Source organism: Chlamydotis macqueenii, chromosome 2, assembly GCF_036417535.1.
Source record: "Chlamydotis macqueenii isolate bChlMac1 chromosome 2, bChlMac1.mat, whole genome shotgun sequence".
NCBI classification, from domain to species: Eukaryota; Metazoa; Chordata; class Aves; order Otidiformes; family Otididae; genus Chlamydotis; species Chlamydotis macqueenii.
The window spans coordinates 45,249,420-45,262,041 of record NC_141557.1 but is presented as its reverse complement, the minus strand read 5'-3'; the positions used below and the strand labels follow the sequence as shown (position 1 = coordinate 45,262,041).

General features: G+C 39.0%; 1 protein-coding gene across 1 annotated transcript in view; it reads right to left on the bottom strand.

The window, feature by feature from the left end:
- The window catches only part of COL6A6 (collagen type VI alpha 6 chain), a 63,393-nt gene extending 59,785 nt beyond the window's left edge, over positions 1-3,608 (bottom strand). Inside the window, exon 1 of the mRNA XM_086741465.1 lies at positions 3,595-3,608. Coding sequence (XP_086597591.1) covers positions 3,595-3,608 — 14 coding nt within the window. The remainder of the gene's footprint in view (positions 1-3,594) is intronic.
- Between the last annotated feature and the right edge of the window lie 9,014 nt (positions 3,609-12,622).

The following is a 12,622-nucleotide window of genomic DNA, read 5'->3' as shown; positions in this document are numbered from 1 at the left end:
TCCTATCCAACATATCCCTTGGGATATGAATTAGCAAAGCACCATTGACTTCAATACCACAGTTTACAGTAGAGAAGGATCTGGCGTACAGATGGGGTTTTCATTTCAACCTCTTCAGTGATGTCTTTCCCTAGAAGGAAAAAGAAAAGCTATTGCACTTCAGATTGCCTGGCACTGACAATGACCAACTATTGCAAGAATGACTCTACTGGCCACACTACTTCAAGGCACTAAAGAGGACTTTTGGTTCATTTCCAGTGAAAGAGAGATTTAGTAGAAAAGTCCATCCCTTCTGAACACAGTAACTGAAAAAGGTGTAAAAAAAAAAACCAGGGCAAGATGCAGCCATAATGTGGATGAGCTTATAATGCCACTGTAAGCAAGGCTAATGCTGAAACAAAGATCACATTGTTAATGTTTCTGGTGACTCCATCACAAGGAGCTCTACGCAGTGTGGACTACAGCACACCAAGTAGTTGGGTAATTACACTCTCTGGGTTTTTTTTTTCAGAGAAGATGTAGTGATTTTAATTTTTAAAAATGCATTCCTTACAGTTTGCTGGCAGAAGCATGACAGCCTCTGTAAGACGACAAGTGATATAAAGTCTTCTACTTTTGGATTATGGAGGTACAAAACAAGAAAATTTCTTACGATGAGCCAGAAAAAGCAGTAAGTCAAGCTACAGTGTTCGCTGCTTGTAACAGATTTCCCTAATCGAGAAAAGAATCATATCATGACAGTGATTCCAGGCCCCAAATTTTAACTTGTCCTTTTTCATAACTCTTCTTCTATTCTCCACATACTCAACCCACCAAAACTAGTGCTGTCATCACTGTCAAGTTAAATTGGAAATCTTCACACCATGGGCAAAGCTACCACTAAACTTACAATCCTAAGGGCTTGTCATGAGAAAAGCTAGCTAATGCACTTGAAAAAATTAGGAATGCAGCAAGAAAGGACTACATGACAGCAAATATACACATCTCTGGTTGACATATCCTTCTCATTGCTGCACAGTCACATAGATGCACTTCTGCAAGTCTAGTATTTTCATACTTGATTGACACCATCCTTTTTTTTTTTCATGAGGCTATGCAGCACTCAGACGAAAACAGCTTTCAAGACAGATACACAAATATTTGTAGCACATATACTGAAGGAAGTACATTTAAGGAAATTTTTTGTGCCATCTTGCTGCAGAGGTTTTTTTGCAATGAAAAAAAACCAGGTCACAGCAAGTGAGGTGAATCTGCTCAGGATTCTGCTAAGAAGTTTCCTATTTGACCTAAGGGACACTGCAGTTGCCCAACACTGCTCAGGATCTGCATCAGAATTTTTAACCCCTGAGAACACATTTACATGCACGATACTTTTTCTTTCTTATTACTCAACGGACAGGACGAAAACACATACACGCAGCGTCTGGATGCAATAAATCATGCAAATTTAAAGTTCGATAGACATTGACTCAGCTTACCTGTCAGTAAGCACAGATATAAGCAGACTAAACAAAGTAATTTTTTTTTTTATTTACTAACTTCTACATCTGCCTTAGAGAGCAGCTTTTGTCCATGTACACCTACCATGTATAGTGCAAATGTATGCAAGACAGGGCCTGTCAGTTTTCCACAACTGCTTTGTTTTAAACAGCTCAACATGAATTAAAAAGTATCACAAAGAGCACCAGTTTATTAGTCAGAGTTGCATCATTAAGCTCGCCTAAAAAACATCATGTGCTATAGTTTCTACTATAGTTTAATCTTATTTCATAAACCTTATATACAGAATAAATAAAATCAAGGGTAGATAAAGGATAATGGAAAAAAATATTTTCCCTTTTTGCTGTAAATTACAAGATACTAGTCTTTCAGAGGTGGAAAGGCAGACCTATAAATTCATTAAATTCACTAAATGTCAGTTTCCTACAAAACAATAAAAGCACTGATACAGATTTGACCTGGCAACACTACAGTGAGCTACAAAGTTTTCTAAAACAAATCTGACACTGATACAAAAAAAAAAAGTTTGCTGTAAGGCAAGCTTCTCATCTGAAAGGGTGATCATGTTTAGTTTCATCAGCTTGATAGATCACCATTTACACTCCATTGTCCTAAAATACAAATCAAGGCTCATCCAAAGGCATGTCAGATCTATCACTGGCTGTAGCAGACTAAATTATCATTGCTGCACAGCTTCTACTTTATTGTGTCTTTTATCGAACAACTGATTTCAGGTATCAAATACTGTAATGTTTCGATATTTTCTCCTGTGCTGGGGAGTAGGGGGCCCACGGGCTAGTATATGGGACTGACATTTCTGAATCTCTGCCCTTCCCAACAGATCATTCAAACCTCATCTATTTGCAGAATAACTGACAATTTCTGCACCATCATGGTCCTGTGGCACATTCATGGGATGACAGTAAGCAGGTAATGCCTTAATCCTGTACAAACAGGAAATCTTCATTCCCCAGGAAAATCCCATTTGATACATCAGCAAGGGAAGGTGAAAATTCCTCATAAAAATACATTAAAAAAACTCCTGACTTTTAAAAATTCTTAAAAATATCAATGGCTCAGTTTCCAACACTGCAGTGACATCTCACAGCTCCACAGTAGCTCCAGCAGAGAACGCATGTTGTTAAAGAACAGTGACAAAACCAGGGAACATTAATATCTGCTTGTAGAAAACTGGGTAGCTGCCATTGATATGAGAATATCTAATGCCATTAGTTGGTAACACGAAACTGATTTATTCTCCTCAATAAAGCTAATACAAAATACTCCCTGTTACAAGGCAGTTATACTTGTTTGTGCACAGGCTCACATCCCATGTCAAGAATGCTAGTTTTAAATAAAAGGAAAGAATGGATGAGGAGGATGAAATTATACAAAACTAGGCAGGGCTTAGTGAAGTTAAGGAGCAGGGCTACAAGAGCAGCATTAGCTGCCGGAAAAGCTGATTCTCATCCTTTCCCACACAGATAAGCTACCATGCCAACAGTCTGATGCCTTAGGTAGATACCTGTTTCAAGCAGAAGAAAGAAGTCTCTCAGTTTCAGAGGACTGAAGCCACCACATGAACATCATTACAGGGAGCTTTATATCTGTGTTGCAGAAGCCAGCAAGAGGTGAATTAACAATCTGCATTAATAAAGTTAACATGTTGTCACAAAACAACTTAGTTTTGACTGAGGATTTAAATAAGTCCCAGGACTAAAGTCATACCAGTCTAACAAATCACTGCATCTCAATAGCTTTTCACAATTAAATGCAAGATCAGTCTTTATTCCTTAATTAACGCAAAATACAATATTGTTTTCTGGGTCAAAAGAAAACTACTGTATAATTGATTTTCTTTTGATGAATAGCCAAGCTTTTAACTAGGTCTCTTGGGAGCCTGGCTTCTTTTTGCATACGATGCTGGAAACATTAAGGTACTTCATAGACAGAAGCAAAATGGAGAGGGGGGAAGCAATAGGCAGGCTTGCATTGTTGTTGTTGAGATTAGGTTTTAAGCCCAACACAATTTTTCCGTGATTATTTGTGAAGGGATCAGACTCAGGCTTATGGAGAAAACTCAAATGCCCTTACCTGCCTGTTACCATGCTACCCCTGCTCATTATAATTTCACTCCAGCAAATTAAATCTTCACCATGCCTACAGGGTCTTGATCTGAAGGTGTGCGCAATGTCTAGAAGAACATACATTGAGCTAATAAACTATATTTCCATTTGATTAATTTTGTGTCCTACAAATACACTGAAAAGTCTGAGTATTTCAAACCAGGAAATGTAGTAAGTAAAACCTCTACAGCTTTAACAGCGAAAAAAGTATTCTAAAATTTAAGGCTATAAATTATTCTTTATCCTTAAACTCTTGGCTTCGGACATAGGTAATTACCAAAGTCAAACCCTGCTGTAGCATTTTTTGGTATTCAGTGACAGTAACAGCGATTTCAACCAAAGGACATGTACAGAAAATCCTCAAAGACACTCCCATCCTTTATGGAAATATGTTTTCCTCCTCTGGCAATCACTGATTTTCATACAAAAGAAAGGAAATTAGAACATCTGGCAAAATTACCATTGCAATGTTCCTAAGAATGGAGAGTTTACTGAGTGTCTTATATAAACTGAAATACTTCCCACTTGATTGGTACATAAGATGAGATTAGATCAAGTTAATAAGGCATTCACAACTGCATACCCTTACGTCTTTTTTAATTTCCTTTTAGTGTTTCATAACCCATATCCTTAACCTAATCATTGATTTTGCTTGGTTTTTACTTCTGTTCTTCTGACATGTTGTTTGTTTTTTAAGATTTTGATCTATCGAAGAACCCAAGTTTATTGCAGGTTGTCGTATGAGAGAGAAAGAAGCAGCAGTGTTTGCATAGTTGCCTCTAATGACAAAAGAACTTGACTGGACAACCTTTCAAGCCCACGTGTTCTTTTTCTTGTTTGGGTTTTTTTGTTTGCTTTTTTTTTTCTTTTCCTTCCATGTCATCAAAACCCCATGTCCCCAGTGGAGTAAAGTAACAGTGATTTCAGAGACCAGCAATAATTCAGCAGCCCTTTTACCCTGCTCCATGCAATCCAGCATGGAGCAGGGTAAAAGGGCTAAATCAAATTTACAGAAAGACTTCTGAGTGCAAAATGCCTATTCAGTCTAGTGGAAAAAAAAGGCAATTGAGTAAAGACATGACATGTTTATAAAGCCATGAGCTGCGTGGAGACAATGTATCTTCAACAAAAGGACGAGATATCAACTGAAGGTAGATGCCGGCAGATTCACAGGAAGCAAAATGGAGGCTCATGTATTGGGTACTTAAGTCGTGGAATGCTTTGCAGCAGGATGTGAATGCTAAGAGTTCAGATGCACACAAAGGAAGAGTGGACAAACTGAAAGTAAAGTATAACAGAGGTCATTAAATATAAAGATTCTATCTTTTCGCTCTAAGAGCCCCTGATCCTTGAGTATTACTACATTTCTGCTGTGTTCTTGCACTCTTCTTTATATAGATGCACTTGTTTGTCAGAGACAGGATAGCAGCTTAGAGGGAGATTTGGTCATATTAACTGTTGCCATTCACGTTTTTATGGCTAGTTATCCAAATGCTAAAATTGCCAGCAAAAGACACACAAGCTATCCAGCCCTATGGATTAAGTACAGCCCTGTTGTAGCATTTTATTTATTGCCTCTGAAAAGCAAAAGATCATCCTGTTAAAGAACAACAAATGAATTTGTACCAAATGGCACTCATACTTGCCTAAGGACAAGGGCTTTTCTAGTAACACATCTCTCACATAGACTTCCAGGAAGGGGGGAAAAATAATTTGAAAATTTTTGCTAAACCAAGGATCTGGACAATTTACCATCATATAGAACACAAAGATTTCCCCTTAGAACTCAGGTTAAAGAAGATCACTGCAGAGAGCCTGAAGTTAAGCTCTAACAGTAGGGTCCACTTTAAAAAAAAGCACGTGCACAAGTCCCTTGTAAAACAGAGCAGAAAGACAATTTCCTGTAAAGAACACTAGGGATTTTGTCCTAAACAGTTATAACTTCCAGACCGCTCTAGTTCCAGCTCTGAACTGCTCCTTTGTCCGTTTCTAGGCAGCAAAATAGGTCAGGAAGTGTTCATCTACCCATACTGCTTGAGGTCCCAGTTCTGGTTTCCAAACCACGTTCAGTGCCAACTTCCTTGCCTGCAGTAGTTAAAAAAAATAAACAAAGTGCAGGAATTGTCTTAGTTCTGTGGGACATTTTCATATCATTCTTCTGAGGTAGACATTTCACTCAAAACCAAACAAATATCCTATTGGTTTTAAACTTTAAAACATTCAAGGCGTAAGTAAAAACGCAGTAAAAATTACAGTCACACACAAAGCTACCACCAGGTGGAAAGGTTATAGGATGTGATAAGCAGATTGGAAGTGACATTTCCATGTAATGTTTTTCTGTCCTTAGTTCCTTCTGATTGTACTCACCCATTTTATTTTGGTAGTTCGGAGTAGACATCCTGTAACAATGAGGATGATAAAACTCACCACATACTAGATTCTACTCAGTGTTATTTTATCACACAGTTAAATACTGCAAAATGGTCCCACAGGACTAAAGGGAGACTCTAGTTACTTACAGAAGGAAAAAGTAATATCTGGCTTTTCATTTGAAAATCTTATTAGATTTTTTTTGGCATACTTGTTTTATTAATAGCTGGAGAGTTATGGTTAGGTTAAGGGATTCAAATGTAGTGTACATATAATTTCTTTTGTTCCAGCTGTACAAACACTTAAGCACAACTTAATCCTAGTGAAACTTCCAAGGATAAAGTTTAGAATATGCAACAACTGAATGAAGTCCACCATTACTTACCTGCTTACAATAGCGTCTGGCCTCCTGCAAAAACACAAACTCAATCAAATCACATCACTTGCTGATACTTAAAAATTGAAATAATCTCTAGCAAAAAAACAGCTGACTGAGCACAAGTGTATTTACACACAGGGGGAAAGACTGAGGAAAGCTGAAGATGTAGACTTAGTATTTCCTCTAATGCTATCAGATTAGTTCTCTGCATTAATTCATCAGGACAAACTTTCTCAGTAGAGTGACAATTACTAAGAGGGATCAAAATGGTCTTGGAGCAATTTCTAGGCATCCTCTCATAACAAGTATTCTGAGCAGTTTTTCCTCACGATGGACCATCACGATTCCAAGGACTTCCCAAGAAAATCAGTCTCCCCACAGTCCACTCAGCTGACCTCTTTAATTAAAGCCAAATATTGTGAATTTTCTTCAAACCTTCCACATCATTGAGCATTTCCACACTTAAACAAAAGTTGAAATTTAATCCGTTTTTATGTATTTGTAATCTATTAAACACACTATTGAATCACAGAGTTATCAAAGCTGGAGTGCAATGTAGGACTGGTCTCTTCCTTAAGGGATATGATACTGGTCTTGCAAATGGATGCATATAAAACAGACCAATGAACTCTACCCGTCCAGATTCAGCTGCAGGATTAGGAAGCACCTTTCTCAGGTTTTGGAATCTTTTACAAATGTGTATGCAGTCTCTCTGAAGCAGCCATCAATACTTAACTCGTACATACTCATGTTTTTACAGTCAGTTACAGATTCAGTTCAGAAATTGATGTTTTAATTTCTTTGGGCCACAGAGTTTACAGGAAGCAGGTACTAAAAAAAAAAACCACCTACTCCAGTCATAGTACATCATACTGCACATGAACTCCTACCTAGACAGGACCCACACCAGAGCATAGCAAACAACTAAGCACAAAGGAGTAGCAGAAGAAAAGAGAAACAAGGAGCAGCAAAGAGAAACTGACCCCTAACTCCTGCATCACCCATCACCTCACTGAATGTACTAAGTGTAACTTGCATCAGTAACAATGGGGCAGGAAAAGTGTCTGCAATGAAATGAAGCCCGGAAAAGAGGGAAGAAAAGTGTTTTCGCAAAGTGTTTAAATGTTTGCTATCTTTGTTTTCCAGTGCTCAAACCGGTAATTAAATGTTTATATTAGTGGACAATAAATTAATTTAAATTCCCCAACCGGCATCTGTTTTGCCAACAACAGTAACTGGCAAGTGATTTCCTTGTATTTCTTTTGACCCATAAGTTTTCTCACTCCTCTTCTCCTTGTTTTCTCTGTTCCTCCCCCAGCCCTGTCCTGCTGCAGGGGTGGAAGTGCGCGAGCTTGGCTGCTAGCTGAAGCCAACCCATCACAATGAGAAATGTGTATAAAGCTTTAAATTTATAATTCATTGGGAGTATAAATCTAACAGTATAATAAGCTGTTTCTGTAAAAGACTTGCTTGATTAAATTCCAGACACTTGCAAATAACATTATTCATGCTAATTAAAAACCCTTCATTGGAAATGAGAAAATAAATAGCACCTTTAAAAAGCCCCCTCCTCCTCAATGCACACAGTCTGAATTATTTATTATTGTTCTTCAAAATGAAAAAAAAACCAGCAAATATAAACCCTTTGGGAGTTGCTTCTGGTAAAAATTTGCTCTCCTGTAAATAACACTGTTTTATTTACAGAAATGTTTTTCAACAGATAGAACACATGCATTTCAGGATCTATTTTAGAATCTTTCTATCCTGGAAACTGAGAAAATTAACTAGGGCCATGTTCATTGTTTTGATTACTTTTGGCAATTTTGAGGAGCAACATGGGACATTAATAGCAAGAAACTATCAGTGCTCAGGTGTCAGTTTGCTCCAAAGCACTTCCTGGGTATATAATGCAGCACACAGGAAGAAAAGAATTGCTGTCAAGTGACAAGCTGGCTTTTCTTAAGACACTGCTGTATATACGTATCTATTGTAATTCATTTACTGAATGGAGAAAATTAGCATTGAAAAGTAGACAGTGAGTGTGATAAAAGAAGGAAAGTCAGACAAGACAGTTCATGGCAAGAAAATGAACTAAACTACAAAGAGCCTACTGACCAGCCTCCTAGATACCTTCTGGTGTAGAACAGAGTAACATTTCTGGTCCCATGTCAGCATAAATAAGTTAAAGACAACCTAGGAATTGCATTTCACCTTTATATTGTACTGACTCTATCACACCTGTCATGTCACACTTAACAGAGGAAATAGTGTTTAACTATTAACAGCTAATGATTCCAGCTAGACCTTTGATTATCAAACACAGGTACAGCTACTTTAGTCTCTCCCACTAGTCCCTAAAAATAGAATTATTGTGCCTGGCAAAGTCATTCAACAGACTCAAAGTTTCATCCCAATTCAATACATTCATGAAGTCTTAACGCACCAGAGCTCACGTGTATGTGACTTGAACAAAACTTGTATTCCTCTCCCTACTGCAATCCACAATATTTTTATACCAGCTTCCTTTAGAAAGTACAACAGAGGTTCTAGCTCTGCTTGGTCAATATTCTGCATTTCTTCTTAAATGTTACCAAATTTTATACAAATTAAAATCAAGTTTTGTAGACTCCTTCTAAAACTACAGAATTAATATTTGAAATTAAGTTGAAGGGAGAGGACTGCAATGGTTTCAGGATTTAACATTTTCTACAATCCTCTGATGACTAAATTCAGAGATTCATCAACCTAGGAATATTTTGAGTAAATTGACCAATGCCACCCTGCCATAACTCACTGCAGAAAATTTTATTACTTTTTATACAAGATTACATCAGGCTGTGACGCATGTGATTAATTATATATATGTATAAATAGCATGTGGAGATTCCTTAGTTAATGCAATAGTTCATAGTGTCTTTGGTGCCTTCCGCTCAAACACTTCATAGAAAGTTTTATTTTGTTATTAAGCGTCTTTTCCCAGACAACACAGTCAGATGACAGAATCTGCAGATGCAATTCCCAAAAGTAGTGTGCTTACTAATTGCAAAGGTGAGGAATATTGTTTCTATCAGATTCTCACTTTTCTTCCCTCTTTCCATAGTGAGGATCACAGTCCCTATCACTGTGACCATTGGCTTCCAAACAGATGCCACAAATTACAGGCTATAAAGTTGACAGCCAGTGTTTTAACTGTGCAAAAAGGAACTCTCTACTTTTAAATAATCAGAGTACTTTTTATAAAAAAAATCAATGTAAGAAATTTTGGAGCACTGCAATAATCTCTACTGAATCAGTGCTATTTGATAAAAAAAAATAATCTACAGAACTACAGCAACGTGATTTTATATTTCTTACTGCTATTTCTCTAGTCTTCGAGGGGCAGGGGGACACAAAACTTCTGGCCAGTCTGGATACTGGATGTTTGACGGTCAAAACCACATCTAAATCTCTGTGATTGAGTCAAGAAAACTTCAAAACCAAAATGAACCAAAGCAACTTCACCCACACTTGTAACTAAACCAAAGTCAAAGTAAAAATGTATTTCTTCGATTTCTGTTCTTTTAACCATGCAAAAACTTCTAGTTTCAATCTAACAGTAGATGGACATCTAGTGGTGTAATATAATTGACTCTTTCTTTCAAGTACCTTCATATATTCAAAGCACTATTAATAGAAGAGTTTTCTAACATACTAATAACTATAATACCATATACACACTTAAAGGCTTTATTTTTGGCTGTACTTTACCTGCCTTCTTAATTTCATAAAAGTACCATCAGTAGAAATCAGGGGTCTGAGTTCAGATTCAGAAGCCTTCCATCAAGCAAAAATTAACTTTGAAGCAAAAAGAGTTTAACATAACCAATAGGTAGGGGTTCAGCCCTAAAAACACAATACTTAGGTACTCTATGTAACAATACTTAACCTCATGAAGTTCAAGAAGGCTAAATGTAAAGTCCTGCACTTGGGTCAGGGCAATTCCAAGAAGCTCAACACGAGCCGACAATGTGCGCTTGCAGCCCAAGAAGGCCAATCGCATCCTGGGTTGCATCAAGAGGAGTGTGGCCAGCAGGTCGAGGGAGGGGATTCTCCCCCTCTACTCCTCCCTGCTGAGACCCCACCTGCAGTACTGTGTCCAGCTCTGGAGCCCCCAACATAAGAAGGTGTGGTGGTTTAGCCCGGATCACCACACAGTTTTCTTATTCACCCTGCCCCTACCTAGTGGGACAGGGGAGAGAAATTGGGAAGGAAGGAAAACTCGTGGGTTGAGATAAAAACAGTTTACTGAAAATACTAAAAACTACAAAGCTAACAGGATATAAGGATATTAATATATACAAAATATACAAAATGAACAATGTACAATTTCTCACCACCCGATGTCCGAATGACCGACGCAGCCCGTCCTGAGCAGCGATCAAAGGAACAACACCGAGCAGCAAGCAAAGGGGGAAGAGCAAGCTAGCAAGGTAGAGGGAACGATGCCAGCAAGCAAGAGAGGAGAAAAGAATGCCAAGGGTGCCCAAACGGATACCCGACAAGAAAAGGAATAACTGAAAATGATGCCCCCTCCCATGGGCAACCCCCACTTATATACTGAGCATGACGTTTATGGCATGGAATACTCTCTTTGGCCAGTTTGGATCAATTATTCTGTCTGTCTTTTGCCCAGCTTCCCGCATCTGCACATTAACGAGACTTGGAAAGCCAGACAGTGTCCTTGGTCTCATTAACAACAACTCGTATCATCAGAATGTTTTTATCAACATTCTTCACACACAAAATCCAAAACACACCAGCTACTGAGAAGAAAATTAACTCCATCCCTGCTGAAACCAGGACAGTATCCACCCCTTATTCCATACCATTTACGTCATGCTTATAGATATACACACATATCACTATCTCAATCTATGAGCTATCCCTCCAGAGTCTGTTGAGTTAATTTAGTCCATGACTTTGGGCCCCATCTGTGATAGCAGTCTCTCAGGGCAGGAGAGATGGTATGTAGTGTGAAGTTGTTACATACTGCATCTGGAACTCGTAGCTGGTACCTCTGGCGCGGCTGGTGTATCACGTCCATGGTCTGCGAGTTGAAGATGTTGATCTCGAGGAAGTTGTTGGTCACCAGTTCTGACTCCATCACTGCTGCACATCACTCGGTTTCATCGAAGCTTGTTCTTCACTGTTGAGTGTGATTCTTGCTGCACTACCTCTGATAGAACATAAAAGAACTACAGACATGATTATATACAGTTCAAATTATTGGCTGTTTTCACCTAGAATCAAATCTCCTTGAGGTACACATCGGACTTCCCCATCCTCCCGCATCACCCACCAAGTACATCCAGGTCCTTGAGCGAAAGCAATCCCACGGATGGGTTTGCCTTTGCCCAGAGGAGGAATAACCCAGACTGTTTTCCCCAACATATTCCTTACATGCACCACAGGAACTTTATCACCATCTACAGTATGTAAAAGTTCAGATTGGGCAGGGCCAGCTCGATTGATGGATCCCCGAGTGTTGACTAACCAAGTGGCTTTTGCTAAGTGTTTGTCCCAGTTTTTGAAGGTTCCACCACCCATTGCTTTCAGTGTAGTTTTCAGCAGTCCATTGTACCGTTCAATCTTTCCAGAGGCTGGTGCGTGATAGGGGATGTGATATACCCACTCAATGCCATGCTCTTTGGCCCAGGTATCTATGAGGTTGTTTCGGAAATGAGTCCCATTGTCTGACTCTATTCTGTCTGGAGTGCCATGTCGCCAGAGAACTTGCTTCTCAAGGCCCAAGATGGTGTTTCGGGCGGTGGCATGGGGTACAGAATATGTCTCTAGCCACCCAGTGGTTGCTTCTACCATTGTAAGCACATAGCGCTTGCCTTGGCGAGTTTGTGGGAGTGTGATGTAATCAATCTGCCAGGCCTCTCCATATTTGTATTTCAGCCATCGTCCTCCATACCAAAGAGGCTTTAGCCGCTTGGCTTGCTTAATTGCAGCGCATATCTCACAGTCGTGGATAACCTGTGCAATAGTGTCCATGGTTAAATCCACCCCTCGATCACGAGCCCATTTGTATGTTGCGTCTCTTCCTTGATGACCTGAGGTGTCATGGGCCCACCGAGCTAAAAATAGTTCACCTCTGTGTTGCCAGTCTAAGTCCACTTGGGAAACTTTAATCTTAGCAGCCTGATCCACTTGCTGGTTGTTTTGATGTTCTTCAGTGGCTCGACTCTTGGGTATGTGAGCA